Source organism: Oncorhynchus nerka, linkage group LG9b (assembly GCF_034236695.1).
Source record: "Oncorhynchus nerka isolate Pitt River linkage group LG9b, Oner_Uvic_2.0, whole genome shotgun sequence".
NCBI classification, from domain to species: Eukaryota; Metazoa; Chordata; class Actinopteri; order Salmoniformes; family Salmonidae; genus Oncorhynchus; species Oncorhynchus nerka.
In genome coordinates, this window is record NC_088424.1 from 23,643,214 (window position 1) to 23,661,064 (window position 17,851).

General features: G+C 43.5%; 1 protein-coding gene across 1 annotated transcript in view; it reads left to right on the plus strand.

The window, feature by feature from the left end:
* LOC115114469 (E3 ubiquitin-protein ligase HECW1-like) overlaps positions 1-15,406 on the plus strand; it is a 53,902-nt gene extending 38,496 nt beyond the window's left edge. Inside the window, exons 19-28 of the mRNA XM_065013608.1 lie at positions 32-135; positions 291-405; positions 1,068-1,181; positions 1,472-1,624; positions 1,949-2,047; positions 2,479-2,608; positions 2,779-2,925; positions 10,460-10,574; positions 12,516-12,714; positions 12,927-15,406. Coding sequence (XP_064869680.1) covers positions 32-135; positions 291-405; positions 1,068-1,181; positions 1,472-1,624; positions 1,949-2,047; positions 2,479-2,608; positions 2,779-2,925; positions 10,460-10,574; positions 12,516-12,714; positions 12,927-13,038 — 1,288 coding nt within the window. The 3' untranslated portion in view covers positions 13,039-15,406. The remainder of the gene's footprint in view (positions 1-31; positions 136-290; positions 406-1,067; positions 1,182-1,471; positions 1,625-1,948; positions 2,048-2,478; positions 2,609-2,778; positions 2,926-10,459; positions 10,575-12,515; positions 12,715-12,926) is intronic.
* The last annotated feature ends 2,445 nt before the right edge of the window (positions 15,407-17,851 follow it).

Below are 17,851 nucleotides of genomic sequence, written 5' to 3' on the forward strand. Positions count from 1 at the left end.
TTCATTTTGTGACTTTTTGTTCTCTATACAGCTTGTTTGAAGAGGAAATCATGTCATATGTTCCACCCTCCTTCCATCCTGGCTTCAGCTTCTCTCCTCGTTGTTCACCTGGGTCTTCACCACAGAGTTCTCCAGGTGGGTTTGCACTAATGACAAATGGAGAGATAGTGAGTTGAAAATGTACACACATTTGGTTAATTCACAAGAATTGGTCAAATAAAAACGTCACAGATGGTTATCCTGGTGTGGTCTGTGTCTCATGTCATGGAGTTGAATGCGCTTGTCAACAGGAATGTCAAGAGCGAGAGCACCTGCCCCGTACCGGAGAGACTTTGAGGCCAAACTACGCAACTTCTACAGGAAACTGGAGGCTAAAGGCTATGGCCAGGGCCCAGGAAAAATCAAGTAAGGAAAACTGTCCAGCAACATGATCACTCACACCTTTTTCAAGTATAGTTACAGCTCTATACAACTCTACTGTTTCTTTTCTTTTAAATTTTACCCCGTTTTTCTCACCAATTTCGTAGTATCCAATTATTAGTTACTATCTTGTCTCATCGCTACAACTCCTGTACGGGCTTGGGAGAGATGAAGGTCAAAAGTCATTCGTCCTCCGAAACATAATCCAACCAAGCCGCACGGCTTCTTAACACAGCGCGCATCCAACCCGGAAGCCAGCCGCACCAATGTGTCGGAGGAAACACCGCGCACCTGGCGACCTTGGTTAGCACGCACTGCGCCCGGCCCGCCACAGGAGTTGCTGGTGCGCGATGAGACAAGGATATCCCTACCGGCCAAACCCTCCCTAACCCGGACGACACTAGGCCAATTATGCGTCGCCCCACGGACCTCCCAGTCGCGACTGGCTGCGACAGAGCCTGGGAGCTAACCCAGAGTTTCTGGTGGCACAGCTAGCGCTGCGATGCAGTACCCTAGACCACTGCGCCACCTGGGAGGCCACAACCCTACTGTTTCTAAGAAACTTTAGGGTTGTGTGTGCAAATTAGCACCGTGTTGTATATTCATGTCTGTGTTGCTCAGCATCCTATGATGTTGTTGTGTTCCAGGCTTATTGTCCGGAGAGACCACCTGTTGGAGGGTACCTTTAACCAGGTCATGGCCTACTCACGCAAGGAACTACAGCGGAATAAGCTCTACATCACCTTCATAGGAGAGGAGGGGTAAGCCAAAGCTGCTTCTATTGACCTGAACACAGACATTACAACAAAGAGGGACTTTGATCTGTGGAGTTCAACCATTGCATGAAAGTGCATGTCTTTACAATTACGGAATTCAATTAAGTTACTTGAAAAAGTAATGCATGTGTCAAGAAAGAACCCCCTCTCGTCTTTTAAAGAATGAACTGCTAGTTTTTGGGCTATATAGAGGATAGTGCATGTCTGTTTCATTCTTCTAGCATCACTGACTGCTACTGACAGATAACTGGTCTCTTCTCTTCCCACTCCGTCAGGCTGGACTACAGTGGGCCGTCCAGAGAGTTTTTCTTCCTGCTGTCTCAGGAGCTGTTCAACCCCTACTATGGCCTGTTTGAGTACTCAGCCAACGACACGTACACCGTCCAGATCAGCCCCATGTCTGCCTTCGTAGAGAACCATCTGGAATGGTGAGGAGGACATCTGTTCGTCCTGGGTTGAAACTCGTCCTGAGTTGTGTTCATTAGGCACCAAAGGGAAGAAAACTGACTAACTGTGAGGGACGACCTTGACTTGTCAAATGAGAAACACTCTTTTTTGTGTTCTGTTGCAAAGCGTTTTCAAGTGTTTTCCATTGTCCCAATGAACATGACCGTGGGCTTGTTCTTCGTTTACTTATTGGAGACAGAAAATGAATGGGTTTCATGGAAGTCTCATGTGATGAGACCTAAACATTTTCATTGCATTGGATTTGTAATTGTGTGTGAGACCTGTCTCTGTGTGTTTTTGTGCAGGTTCCGGTTTAGTGGGCGTATTTTGGGACTGGTGTTGATCCACCAATATCTCCTGGATGCCTTCTTCACGCGGCCCTTTTACAAGGCTCTCCTCAGACTGTGAGTTTATGTCTGTCTGCCCGCACACCTGCCTGTCTGTGTTTCTGTCTCTGTCTGTCTGAATTGGCCTTTACAATTATTCTATATGGAAACATGTCTCTGCCACGTACACAAGAAAGAAACATTATCCAGAATTGATTAGTGCGCAATCAGGCATAAATGTTGCCAGTAGTTTTAGACTTAACACAGTCAACCCAGATTGACTTTCTAGCGTGATAACTAAAGACAAGTCTCTCCAGATTGGATGATGATGATGATGATGATAGGCTACTGGCAGAACAACTGACAGACTCAGCATCCTTTACATTTACACACAAAGCAAGTTAATCAATCCCCTTAATTGACTTTAAGACAATGGATTGCTTTGTGCAGTAATAGCTAGTGAACCCCACAGAAGTTCATCTGTGAGATAAATATGTTTACCTGTGCAGAGCCACTGACCTGAGTGATCTGGAGTATCTAGATGAGGAGTTCCATCAGAGTCTACAGTGGATGAAAGACAATGACATCACTGATGTGCTGGACCTTACCTTCACTGTGAATGAGGAAGTCTTCGGACAGGTATGTGTGAAGTACTAATACGTACAATGTCTAAACACATACACCCATAGCAAGCTGAAGTACTGTATAACATGTTATTTTTTTACAGTGTATATCTTTCAGTATACTGTACACTTTCATGGGGACTTTTCCTTTGTAAGATTTGTCTGTATTACTCTCTTTGTGGGCAGGTAACAGAGAGAGAGCTGAAGTCTGGAGGGGCCCACATTAATGTGACAGAAAAGAATAAGAAGGAGTACATTGACCGCATGGTGAAGTGGAGGGTGGAGAGAGGAGTGGTCCAGCAGACAGAGGCACTGGTCAGAGGCTTCTATGAGGTAGAGCAAACACTCTCAGGGCAACAACCATTGGCCATGGCATGATTTCCCCCCCAATATTTCCAATTTGGTTTATTGTTTTTCCAGCCTTGCTATGATTTAAGAGGGTTTTCACTTTGCACTATAAATATGATTTCTTAAAGTTTCTTAGAATGCAATAGAACATGACTATCAAATGAAATCAACAAATCAATGATGGGAGCAACGTGTCTAAATATGTGACCCGACCGGCCTGGGTTACATATTTGAAACAATTATTTGAAATTGTGTTTTTTATATTGGATAAAAGTAGAAACTCAGAGCTAGAAAATGTTATATCATACACTGCAGTTGAGGAACAATGGGAAAGTAGTTCTGCTTTGAAAGTTAATAAACTTGTAACCCCACTTTTGAGAAAACGGCCCTTGAATGTTTTGGTACACCAACTGGAGAGCTCTTCGTCACACCCACTTAAGCCTTAGCCCCACCCATATCTTTAAGGATTCACATTTGAGACCATGTGCTAAACAGAGTGAGTAAGGTAGTGTAGTAAACTACCAAAGATTTCAAGAATAGAAGTGGTGAAAGAAGTAGCAAAAATACACTATCTATTCCTTGGCCAATATCCTAATCTGACCAGTGGCGTGCCGTGGGCCTGGGCCTTCAGTGAGGTCCTCCACAGTCCCACCCGAATTAATCCACCTCTTATTACCATCATTATGATGCCATGGCTCTAGACACTATACATTTAGACAGAAACGCAGTATAACCAGGTGTTGCGTCACCTTGAAATTGACATTTTTATTCAGAGAATTGCAGGGGAAGAGTACAATACAGTACAGTTCAACTAATAGGCAAGAACATAGTCGAGTACAACAGAGTTATATTAATATTCTTCTTCTATCCATTTCTGGTCCACAAACTTTGAGCTTTAAGTCCAAAAAACAAAAGTCAGCACTTTCGTCGTGTCCCCTAAATGAAAGTTCCTGTTTACCCAAAAACATGACACAATCAATGAGTCTTTTCAATATTTCCCTATTTTTCTTCACCTTTTCATTGTTTACAGCTCCGGAGCAGCTCACTTGCAGCTCCGTTGCCCTGCGCGCTTGTTCGTTGAGCTGTAGATCCACTCGGGTGTCCCCAAAAGTTTTCAAAAGCACCATTGCTTGTAAGTGCCCAGCCGTACTTTGGTGTCTCGTTGCTGCCTTGGTTAGACAACTCAAGTTTGCAAAGCCAGTGTGGCTCCAAACACCAAATCGATCACTTGCAAATAATAGGCATTCCCGGCAGTACAGTTTGCAGTGCTTCTCGGAGCCTGTGAGCCATTGATAGCGCTTGTAGTTGGAACTTTGAAAGTGGCGAACAAACCCCTTTCCCGCCTGTGACAGGCTTTGTAGCGTCGGCGTCGGGCGACCTCTCCTTACAATGTCTAACTTTTTTTGAAAAGTTCGCCTTGAGAATGGCGTTATAATTATATCCTCGACCAAATCGATATCTTCTCCTCCTTCCGCCATTGTGGGTTGAAAAAACAGCTTAGTAGTACGCAAATTAACTTGTTTATCAAATTCAGTTTCCTAGTTCTGAGGTTCTGCATAGACCTGCCCATAGGACCTGCCTCCCAATATTGGTAATCCAATCAAAAGACGTGCACGCACTACGTCTGCTAGCTGGATCCTGTGTAACACTGGAGCCAGCCAGCAGGCGTACAATAGCCAACTCTAAAGCTGATTGGTTGACACAAAATTTTAATTTCCATTCACTTTAAGCTACAAGCGCCCACACTGTTGATTCTGAAGGCCTGAGGGCAGATTTTAGACCCCTGGCAACACATGATGGCTGAATATGATTGGATCTATCAAAGACCAGCCCTCCAAATCTCAACCTGGGGCTGGAAGCAGTGCAACCAAGAGAAAAGCTATGAAATGAAGAGTATAACTCTTACTCTGGGGAATAATTTAATACATATTTGTGGGAAATATATATATATATTTAGGCCAGCAGAGAAGGCCTTGCTGGCCCTGACGGCCCACCACTGAATCTGACTATGGTGCAGGTCATGTGGTTCTTCACATTCACACATCTGGCAAACACAGACTATATCAAATAAAATATATGTTTATACACACAAAATCATGCAATGACGGAAAGACCTGTGTCCTTGTTAATGCAGACAGAGAAGAGCTCTGCCTTCTTAATCATAGCTTCAGTTTTGTCCATCACATTGAATATATTTTCGGAGAGTCCCTGTAATCCTAGATTCAGAGCATTCAGGCGAGAAAAAATATCACCCAGATAGGCCAGTCGTGTGAGAAACATGCAAACGGTCAGACAAGTGAAAATTATGGTCATTAAAGAAAACTTTGAGCTCGTCTCTCAATTAAAAAAAACGTGTCAATACTTTGCCCCTTGATAACCAGTGCACTTCTGTGTGTTGTAAAAGCCTTACATGGTCGCTGCACGTATCATTGCATAGTGCAGAAAATACATGAGAGTTCAGGGGCCTTGCTTTAACAAAGTAAACCATTTTCACTGTAGCATCGAAAACGTCTCTCAAGCTGTCAGGCATTCCCTTCGCAGAAATAGCCTCTCGGTGGATGCTGCAGTGTACCCAAGTGGCGTCGGGAGCAACTGCTTGCACGCGCGTTACCACTCCACTATGTCTCCCTGTTATGGCTTTTGCGCCATCAGTACAGATACCAACAGGAGCAGCAGCTACATACGGACCGTTAGTGGAATTCCCACGAGAGAGTAACGGTTAATGTGATTGGATGTTAATTAGGCTACCTGTATTTGACATTGTGTTGTTATTTCGCTGAACACTAGATGGTAAAATGTTTATTTTAGCAGTAAAACGAGGCTACTCAGACGGGAAAAAAACTCACATAAATGTATAGCCACGTTGGAAAATATAAATGGACTGTTTGAAAATGTGAAGGAAAAAAAATGTAAAAATCACATTTTTATTTGATGTACCCCCAATGGCATTGCGCGTACCCCTGGGGAAATGAATACCTGGTCTAGACATATACACATGTTCATTAAATAAAATAGAGATGAACGTAATCACCCCTAGACACAACTGGCTAACTTGATGGGTCATGTAATCATCTGGCAAAGGGGAGTCTTTTGTTTAGACATGTAGCTTAAAAAATCAAATCAAATGTATTGGTCTCATGCGCTGAATAAAACAAGTACCTTACAGTGAAATGCTTACTTATGAGCTCCTAACCATCAATACAGTTTAAAAAAATATGGATAAGAATAAGAGATAAAAGTAACAAGTAATTAAAGAGCAGCAGTAAAATAACAATAGCGAGACTATATACGGGGGGGGGGGGGGGGGGTACATGTAGGTAGAGTTATTATAGTGACTATGCATAGATGGCAAAAGAGTAGTAGTTGTGTAAAGAGGGGGGAGGCACTGCAAATAGCCTGGGTAGCCATTTGACTAGATGTTCTATGACTAGGGTGGCTGGAGTCATTGACAGTTTTTAGGGCCTTCCTCTGACACTGCCTGGTATAGAGGTCCTGGAAGGCAGGAAGCTTGGCCCCAGTGATGTACTGGGCCATTCGCAATACCCTCTGTAGTGCCTTGCGGTCGGAGGCCGAGCAGTTGCCATACCAGGCAGTGGTGCAACCAGTCAGGATGCTCTCGATGATGCAGCTGTAGAACCTTCTGAGGACCCATGCCAAATCTTTTTCAGTTTCCTGAGGAGAATACGTTTTGTCGTTCCCTCTTCACGACTGTCTTTGTGTGCTTGGACCATGTTAGTTTGTTGGTGATGTGGACAACAAGGAACTTGAAGCTCTCAACCTGCTCTACTGCTGCCCTGGCAATGGGAATGGGGGCGCGCTCAGTCCTCTTTTTCCTGTAGTTCACAATCATCTCCTTTGTCTTGATCACGGTGAGGTTGTTAACCTGGCACCACACGACCTAGTCTCTGACCTCCTCCCTATAGGCTGTCTCGTTGTTGTCAGTGATTAGGCCTACCACTGTTGTGTCATCTGTAAATGTAATGATGGTGTTGGAGTCGTGCCTGGCCGTGCAGTCATGAGTGAACAGGGAGTACAAGAGGGGACTGAGCACACACCCCTGAGGGGCTTCTGTGTTGAGGATCAGTGTGGCAGGTGTTGTTATCTACCCTTACCACCTGGGGGCGGCCCGTCAGGAAGTCCAGGATCCAGTTGCAGAGGGAGGTATTTAGTCCCAGTATCCTTAGCTTATTGATGAGCTTTGAGGGCATTATGGTGTTGAATGCTGAGCTGTAGTCAATGAATAGCATTCTCACAGATGTTCCTTTTATCCAGGTGGGAAAGAGCAGTGTGGAGTGCAATAGAGATTGCATCATCTGTGGATCTGTTGGGGCGGTATGCAAATTGGAGTGGGTCTAGGGTTTCTGGGATGATGGTGTTGATGTGAGCCATGACCAGCCTTTCAAAGCACATCATGGCTACAGACGTGAGTGCTACGGGTCAGTAGTCATTTATGCAGGTTACCTTAGAGTTCTTGAACACAAAGACTATGGTGGTCTACAGACTCAGACAGGGAGAGTTTGAAAATGTCAGTGAAGACACCAGTTGGTCAGCGCATGCTCACAGTACACGTCCTGGTAATCCGTCTGGCCCTGCGCCATTGTGAATTTTGACCTGTTTAAAGGTCTTACTCACATCGGTTGCGGAGAGCTTTATCACACAGGCTTCCGGAACAGCTGGTGCTCTCATGCATGTTTCAGTGTTGTTTGCCTCGAATCGAGCATAGAAGTAGCTCATCTGGTAGGCTTGTGTCACTGGCCAGCTCTCGGCTGTGCTTCCCTTTGTAGTCTGTAATGGTTTGCAAGCACTGCCACCTCCGACGAGCATCAGAGCCGGCATAGTACGATTCGATCTTAGTCCTGTATTGACGCTTTGCATGTTTGATGGTTTATCGGAGGGCATAGTGGGATTTCTTATAAACGTCCGGGTTAGAGATCCGCTCCTTGAAAGCGGCAGCTCTAGCCTTTAGCTCAGTGCAGATGCTGCCTGTAATCCATGGCTTCTGGTTGGTGTATGTACTTATGGTCACTGTGGGGACGATGTCATCAATGTACATATTGATGAAACCAATGACTGATGTGGTGTACTCCTCAATGCCATTGGAGGAATCCTGGAACATATTCCAGTCTGTGCTAGCAAAACAGTCCTGTAGCTTAACATCTGCTTCCTCTGACCACTTTTTTATTGATCTAGTCACTGGTGCTTCCTGCTTTAATTTTTGCTTGTAAGCAGGAATCAGGAGGACAGAATTATGGTCAGATTTTCCAAATGGAGAGCGATGGAGACCTTTGTATGCGTCTCTGTGCTTATTGCGGAATACAGCTCATTCAATGCTGTCTTAGTGCCAGCCTCTGACTGTGGTGGTATGTAAACAGCTACGAAAAATATAGATGAAAACTTTCTCGGTAGGTAGTGTGGTCTACAGCTTATCATGAGATACTCTACCTCAGGCAAGCAATAGCTCAAGACTTCCTTAGTTATCATGCACCAGCTGTTGTTTACAAATATACATAGTCTGACTCCCCTTGTCTTACAAGACGCTGCTGTATTATCCTGCCGGTACATCGCATAACCAGCCAGCGGTATGTTGATATTGTCGTTGTTCAGCCACAAGTCCATGAGGCATAAGATGTTACAGTTTTAATGTCCCGTTGGTAGTTTAATCTTCCACGTAACTCATCGATTTTATTCTCCAAAGATTGCACGTTTGCAGGCAGAATGGAGGGAAGTGGGGGTTAATTCGATCGCCTATGAATTCCCAGAAGGCAGCCTGACCTTCGGCCCCTCTTTCTCCGCCTCCTCTTCATGCAGATCACGGGGATCAGGGCCTGTTCCCGAGGAAGCAGTATGTCATTCGCGTCAGGCTCGACAGAGTCATGAAAGGGAAAAAAAGGATTCTGCTAGTCCGTGGTGAGTAATCGCAGTCCTGATGTCTAGAAGTTATTTTCGGTCATAAGAGACGGTAGCAGCAACATTATGTACAAAATAAGTACAAAAATAAGTTACAATCAACGCGAATAAACAAACAAGAAAACAATCGGCTGGGGGCACGCAAAACGTTAGCCTTCTTCTCCGGCGCCATCTTATCAGGTAGCTAACATTAGCTAAACAATGAACCTAATGGTGCTTTCAAGACAACAGGGAACTTGGAAAAATACAAGGTCAAATCATGACATCAGTGATCTTCAGGTTGGAAAGTCTGGGCTCTAGAATGAGGCCCGGGTTCACGGACTTGGCATTCCGTGTTGGATGACTGTTCAAAATGATTTTTCCCAGTTGGAGCTTGTTTTGTCTGAGTTCCTAGTTGTCTTGTACACACTGAAGTTGTAAGTCTGAGATTTCCCGAGTTCCTAGTTTCGAGTTCCCAGTTGTTTTGAATGTGGCAATAATATCAACCCATACTGATTGTCATAGCTAGCCACCATGCATAGCTAGCTAACATTAGGCTATAACTAGCAATGCAAGTAGATTTCTGAGATGTGAATAATATTTCTACTCGAGCCAGCCAGCTAACGTTAGCTACCTAGCTAACAGTAAGCTTTAACTTACAGTGAAAATGACTTGCTGACAAAATTAGAAACATATAATATCTGAAAATGTAGCTAGCTAGACTCTTACTTGTATACATGGATGAACGCTTCACCCTCTCTGTCAGATGCCATGGTTGCCCTAAGTTTGAAGATGAAATTCAGAGACAGTTGTTTCATACAACAGCCTTCTGTGTTCTCTTTTCAACTCCCTCCGCATATTTGCAATCGAACAGCAGAACTTTTAACATCTCCTTAGCCATCATACTCTGTTTCCATCGGGCATTCCACTGATTTTCTTCCCCATCACTGTCATCAGAAGACTCTACAATATCTGATTCAATGAAAATGTTTTTACCTACATCGGGGATTTCCTCATCATCTGATTCATTTTCAGAGTCAGAGAGTGTCAGCATGGCACTATCTTCTTCCAGAAAGTGGAGAGCATTAGCAACACTTTTGTACTTCTTCATGATATCTTTCAAAAAAGCTGCGGTAGAAAGGATTATCTGCACAAGTGGCGGTCAGTGCCAAGGGAGTATGGTTATGTACTTTATTAGCATGACCTTATTTCTATTACAGCATATTGGATGACTGTCATTCATGTTCCATTCGCCCAGCTCAATGCAACATCGATAGGTTTAGGCTACTACATGATACTCACATTTTCCTTGTACCCATCATGAGGCTGCTAAAACCTACAGAAGTCTATGAATGAAAGTTTACAAGCTTACAAAGTTTAGTCAACATAGCTACTAGAACTAACACGTTAGTAAACCCACTACAATCATGCGTACAGTCAGAAAGCAGTTTAGCAGTTTCACCGGCAGGCCCGGGTAGCAATCTTTCTCTCTGTCTTTCTCTCTCTCGTTCAAATGCCTCTCCTGTGAAGTAGTGATGTGCGACATACGCCTAGTTACCTGAAACAAGTCACATACAGTATGTACACTCCTACATCGTTTTTAATGTTCTATGTTCCTGCAATATTTCTCCAGGTGGTGGACTCACGCCTGGTGTCAGTGTTCGATGCCAGAGAGTTGGAGCTGGTCATTGCTGGGACAGCTGAGATAGACCTCAATGACTGGAGGAACAACACAGAGTATAGAGGAGGTGAGCAGACTACAGTGAAGCACATCACTGGACATTAGCTAATGGAGAATCTTCAATGAACATGCCTAGTTAATTAAAGGTTCAATTTTTAAAATTTAAAAACGTGTAGGACTATGGTGAATGTAGTGGGTGCGGGAATCTAGCCCAACATGTTTTTATGGGTAATATGTGTTTGTGAAGTTGACATACACCTTAGCCAAATACATTTAAACTCAGTTTTCACAATTCCTGACAGTTAATCCTAGTAAAAATTCCTTGTCTTAGGTCAGTTTGAGTCACCACTTTATTTTAAGAATGTGAAATGTCAGAATAATAGTAGAGAGAATTATTTATTTCAGCTTTTATTTATTTCATCACATTCCCAGTGGGTCAGAAGTTTACATACACTCAATTAGTATTTGGTAGCATTGCCTTTAAATGGTTTAACTTGGGTCAAACGTTTCAGGTAGCTTTCCACAAGCTTCCCGCAATAAGAGCTGGTGTAACTGAGTCAGGTTTGTAGGCCTCCTTGCTCGTACATGCTTTTTCAGTTCTGCCCACAAGTTTTCCATGGTATTGAGGTCTGTACTTTGTGATGGCCACTCCCATGCCTTGACTGTGTTGTCCTTAAGCCATTTTGCCACAACTTTGGAAGTATGCTTGGGGTCATTGTCCATTTGGAAGACCCATTTGCAATCATGCTTCAACTTCCTGACTGATGTCTTGAGATGTTGCTTCAATATATCCACATAATTTCCCTGCCTCATGCCATCTATTTTGTGAAGCACCAGTCCCTCCTGCAGCAAAGCACCCCCACAAGATGATGCTGCCACTCCCGTGCTTCACGGTTGGGACTGTTTTTCGGCTTTATGGCCAAAAAGTTATATTTTTGATTCATCAGACCAGAGGACATTTCTCCAAAAAGTACGATCTTTGTCCCCATGTGCAGTTGCAAACTGTAGTCTGGCTTTTTTATGGCGGTTTTGGAGCAGTGGCTTCTTCCTTGCTGATCGGCCTTTCAGGTTATGTCGATATTGGACTCGTTTTACTGTGGATATATATACTTTTGTACCTGTTTCCTCGAGCATCTTCACAAGGTCCTTTGCTGTTGTTCTGGGATTGATTTGCATTTTTCACACCAAAGAACGTTAATCTATAGGAGACAGAACGCGTTTCCTTCCTGAGCGGTATGATAGCTACGTGGTCCGATGGTGTTTATACTTGCGTGCTATTGCTTGTACAGATGAACGTGGTACCTTCAGGCATTTGGAAATTGCTCCCAATGATGAACCAGACTTGTGGAGGTCTACAATTTTTTTTCTGAGGTCTTGGCTGATTTCTTTAGATTTTCCCATGATGTCAAGCAAAGAGGCACTGAGTTTGAATGTGGCCTTGAAATACATCCACAGGTACACCTCCAATTGATTCAAATGATGTCACTTAGCCTATCAGAAGCTTCTAAAGCTATGACATAATTTTCTGGAATTTTCCAAGCTGTTTAAAGGCACAGTCAATTTAGTGTATGTAAACTTCTGACCCACTGGAATTGTGATACAGTGAAAGTGAAATAGTGAAATAATCTGTCTGTAAACAATTGTTGGAAAAATTACTTGTGTCATGCACAAAGTAGATGTCCTAACCGACTTGCCAAAACTATAGTTTGTTAACAAGAAATTTGTGGAGTGGTTGAAAAATGGGTTTTAATGACTCCAACCTAAGTGTATGTACATTTCCGACTTCAACTGTATGTTGTATGTTGATTGACATTTAATTGTCAATCTTGTTAGATGGACTGAACACACAGGCCACATTCCCTTGTTGAACCAGCCCCCCTGTAGCCCCTGGTCCTAAACTGTATATGCTGTAGCCAACTTTTCTATGGCATTGCAACAATAAAGGAGTTGGCTACTGCACATCCGGTATGGGACCAGCTACCACCTCCGTTGGCCTTCTCCATTGCAGGCTACCATGACAGCCACATAGTGATCCGGTGGTTCTGGGGGGCAGTGGAGCGCTTCAACAATGAGCAGAGGTTGCGTCTGCTGCAGTTTGTGACGGGCACCTCCAGTGTTCCCTACGAGGGCTTTACCGCACTACGGGGCAGCAACGGCCTGCGACGCTTCTGTATCGAGAAGTGGGGCAAGATCACCGCTCTACCCAGGTAATATACAGTAAACTCTTTACCCAAGACTATAATTGTATGATTAAATTATAGGCTATTATAGGTCTGTACATGCTTTGGATTCAAACTTTCCTAATTATGTTATCCTTCAAACCCCTGCATAACTTTCACATACAACGCATTTGGCAAAAAAACTATTCAGTTGATGTGGTTGTCTAAGGCTGATGATCTACAGTATATCTATCTTCCAGGGCACACACATGCTTCAACCGGCTGGATCTCCCTCCGTACCTTTCCTACACCATGCTCTATGATAAACTGCTTATCGCTGTGGAGGAGACCAGCACCTTTGGCCTTGAGTGAAGGAGAAAGACATTGTGCATCCCAAATGGGACCCTATTACCTGTATAGTGCCCTTAGTATTGCACTAGGGCAGGGATCATCAACTAGATTTAACCGCGGGACAATTTTTTCTTGAGGGGATGGTCAGGGGCCGGAACATACTGTAATTACAAATAATTTGTAGACTGCAAATTGACCACAAGAATCCCTAACAGATATAATATTTCACTAAAACAATCACTTCAAACGTTGCTTACATTTGTATATGATCACAATATCTCGCTATTATGCGTGGGAATACTTTGGAACAGATTTCCAAAGTTAAAATTACTTGGAGCTGATTTGCTGGTGTTTTTACAGTCTTTTATGTCCATGTAAATAACATCATGTGCGGAACCCTGCACTAGGGAATAGGGTTCCATTTGGAAAGCAGTCAAGATCTTACTGTCGAATCCTGTGCCTCAGGACCGGGGATTCTACTGTTTGCAACACTCCCTTTTTACTGTACATTTCAATACAACAGCCAGAGGACTGTACATTTCTCTTTTTTAACAATCTATGTACAGTGTACAAGAAAAGGGAAAAGCCAACCACCACCACATGCATTACTCACCTATTACAATGTACCTTTGTTAAGGGGATATTGCATAAAGTAACCAAGCTGTATGCAATAGCTCTTATTTGGCCTCAGCCTATAACAGTACTCAGGGCCATGACTCAACAAATCACACCAACGAATCGGCTAGTCCATCTCTGCACCAACAGCCTCAGCTAGCATCGTCACAATCTATCACCAATCACAACCACAATTATCACTAAAGAAATGCCTCAATTCACATAATAAGAGGGAGAAAAATGCCTCAAAAACTGTCACGTGAAGAACCACTACAACCAACATTATATCAAAATGTTGTGTTCCAACTTCAGCAATTCCACTTCAAATACTGCTGCGACTGGGATTATCCCAGGATAGGACATCAGCAAAGGACTGGCTCATCATCAGCTCTCAAGGACAAAATGGCTGCTGAAGGGTATTACTACTAAAATAATAACCAAAGCATATTGTCCATAAAGAACTACAAGTAAATATAATTTTTACCAAGATTTTGTGAACATTGTGATATATCAAGAGAGATTCCAAAATATAGCAAGACCCTCCCACAATTGCAAAATGACTGTTGAAGGATTCTAGGGATATTAGTTGTTATACTGCACTGTAACTGAAGTCAAAACGATGTGTTATCACTAAATATGTGGAATTGATGTAAACCTTGATGTTGATTGGGAAATTAACACAAACCACAGTTTCACTGTAAGTGATTAGAGTGAAGGGAGGTGAAGAAACCCACTTTATTACCAATGTCTGATCAGAAGAATAACTGTTTTGATGTGCTCCATGTGAAAACTTGTTTTTTCCCCTCTTGATTTTGAGAACCATTTGATGTTTACATGAGATGCGTTTTCTCTTGTTTCCACACAATTCAGTCAGGATATTATGAATGTTTCATTATCACAAAATGTATTTGTTTCATCGGTATATGGTAGACTGTGAATAACACCACACATTATTTTGGAAATGTAAAAATATATATTTTAATGTGTTTTTTACAAGATCTTTTCAAGCATGGAAAACACAACAGGACATATTGAAGTTTTTTGTTATCATTTTCAAACACCAAGAGAGAGATAATTTGAAGTAAATTTGCGGGTATTGTGTTTAGATTGTACTGGATCTTATTCTTCCTGAATAATTGTTGCACTTGTAAGGAGTTAACACTTAGTAAACTCACCTAAAATAGGTATACCACTATTCAAATAAAAATCACTTCTATTTTTAAATGTAACATCACTTGCAAATATAGTTTTTGCTGAAATAAATACAGTAGCATACAATGCTGTTGACCTGTTACCGCTTGTGTTTTAGCAGAGTTAACATGTTTGATTTGGTTTCAGTTTATGCCTGTATGTCTACCCTTGCCCACAGCCATAAGTGCTATGACATGATGAAAATGTAATTGACTCAAAATGGACGTCATGTTGGAGTGTCTTTTGTCAGTTCCAGGTTGCCATGCCACATCCTTTAGGACAGACCCCACAGGGTTGCTTTATTAATTTACCCTCATGTTGACATTTAATGCACATATGCTATCGCGACTTTATCATAATAGGATATGACAGCTGTTATAGTCTGCAAATGCCATGCCTTAACATGAAAACACTGTATATGACAACATGCCACTGTCACACAGACATAAGCCTATAACTGAGTTGATTGCAGACCAATTCAATAATTGTATATGTCCCATCTTTTCATGTGCATCGTTATAGTAGTTTGATATTAGAAGAGAGACACCAGAAACTTACATTAAACACTACTGTACTTACATGACCTATGTTTCTGATCCAATCTGTTCACTTTATCTCGTGTTCCTTTCCTTGGACAACTAAGATTCTGGAATGTATAGTGAGTGCATTTACAGTTGCTATTATAAAATTGAAAGGCTGTAAGATATACAGGAAATGTATAACAATTTCTAATATACTCAGTAAGATGTTCCTGAAATAATTTTGAAATGACAAACTGTCAGATATACAGTACAAGATTGAAGGGAGTTATTCATGTATTTTTATTTATTTATTTTCTACACTATGTTTTTATGCAGTATGTTTAAGTTACTGTTGAAAATGTGTCTCATGCTATGCACATTTTGTGTGGCGAAGATCAAACAATGCAATTTTCAAACATCAATCTGTTGCCTATTTTGAAAATATCTCACATGATATTTCCTCTTTAAGAGATGGCAGCTAGTGAACGTTTTACAACCATTATTTTGTTCTCAGAAACCCTCTGAGGTATATATATGTTTCACTGTCTGTCCCCACTATGTCCTCCTAGATTTTCTTGGCCCGACAGTATTCTTTGGTTGTCTGTTGGGCTCAGTAATTCTCAGGCTGCGCTTTCAATTCAAGCAAATATACTGTTAACGAATGTCAATAAATAAAATCAATTCGTTAAGCACCTACTTTCTTCCACTAGTTTTATGAGTGTCAAAGAATAGTGACATGTTCCCAGGATATGTTAACTTGTCACAACTCCCGTTCAGAAAGGGTCCTGTCAATTCCACCTCCTAGCCCTCCCGCTCCCATTCTGGCTGGGAATTCCGCTGGTGCCGATAGATCCCCCCTTCCCCGTGCACACCTTAGATAGCTGGCCATTAGGGTCCGGGCTGGTCAGGGAGGCCACGGTTCCACTGGACAAGGTAACGCAGGGGGATCATAGGGAGCGGATTAGTCTCTTCCTTATCGATTCACCTGCGTTTCCAGTGATGCTGGGGGTTCCCTGGCTGGCCAGTCACAATCTCAGGATTTCGTGGAGACAGGGGGTTCTCCAGGGGTGGTCAGAGGAGTGTTCAGGTAGGTGTATGGGAGTTTCCATCGGTGCCACGTCGGTGGAGAGTCCAGACCAGGTTTCCACTGTGCCGATTTGGCTATCGCCTTCTGTAAGAAGAGGGCGACTAAATTACCACCTCATCGACAGGGGGATTGTGCGATAAACCTCCAGGTAAACGCTGTGCTTCCCAGGAGTCACGTGTACCCATTGTTACAGGAGGAGACGTTGGCTATGGAGACATGTCACGGAATCTTTGGGACAGGGGTACATTCAGCCCTCCATCTCATCCGTCTCCTCGAGTTTCTTTTCCGTGAAGAAAAAGGAGGGAGGTCTGAGTCCGTGCATTGATTATAGAGGTCTCAATTCCATCACAGTGGGGTTTAGTTAAATGCTACCTCTCATCGCTATGGCGGCGGAATCATTTCACGGAGCACGTTTTTTCATGAAACTGGACCCTCAGGAGCGCGTATAATCTGGTGCGTAATCAGGAGGGAGACGAGTGAAAAAACGTGTTTAGTACCACATTGGGCCATTGTGAGTACCTCCTCATGCCGTATGGGTTAAAGAATGCTCCAGTCGTCTTTCAATCCTTTGTAGATGAGATTCTCAGGGACCTGCACGGGCAGGGTGTGGTTGTATATATCGATGATATCCTGATCTATTCCGCCACATGCGCTGCGCATGTGTCTCTGGTGCGCAAGGTGCTTGGTAGACTGCTGGAGCATGACCTATACGTCAAGGCTGAGAAGTGTGTGTTCTCCAAACGAGCCGTCTCCTTTCTGGGTTATCGCATTTCCACCTCGGGGGTGGTGATGGAGTGTGACCGTGTTAAGGCTGTGTGTAATTGGCCGACTCCAACCATGGTGAAGGAGGTGCAGGTAGCGGCCCCCATTACCTCACTGCTGAAGGGGGTGCCGGTGCGTTTACGGTGGTCGGCAGAGGGTGACAGAGCCTTCAATGGGTTGAAGGCGCTGTTCACTGATGCGCCCGTGTTGGCGCATCCGGACCCCTCTTTAGCGTTCATAGTGGAGGTGGACGCATCCGAGGCTGGGGTGGGTGCTGTGCTATCACAGCGAAACTCTGCCCCTGTGCTTTCTTTTCGAAGAAGCTCAGTCCGGCGGAGCGTAACTATGATGTGGGGGACCGGGAGTTGTTAGCTGTGGTAAAGATCCTGAAGGTGTAGAGACACTGGCTTGAGGGGGCTAAGCACCCTTTTCTCATCTGGACTGACCACCGGAATCTGGAGTATATCCGGGCAGCTAGGAGACTGAATCCGCGTCAGGCAAGGTGGGCCATGTTCTTCACCCGATTTAGGTTCACCATCTCGTATAGACCAGGTTCCCTGAACACGAAGGCTGACGCGCTGTCCTGTCTCTATGACACGGAGGATCGGCCCATCAGTCCTACTCCCATCCTTCCAGCCTCTAGGCTGGTGGCACCGGT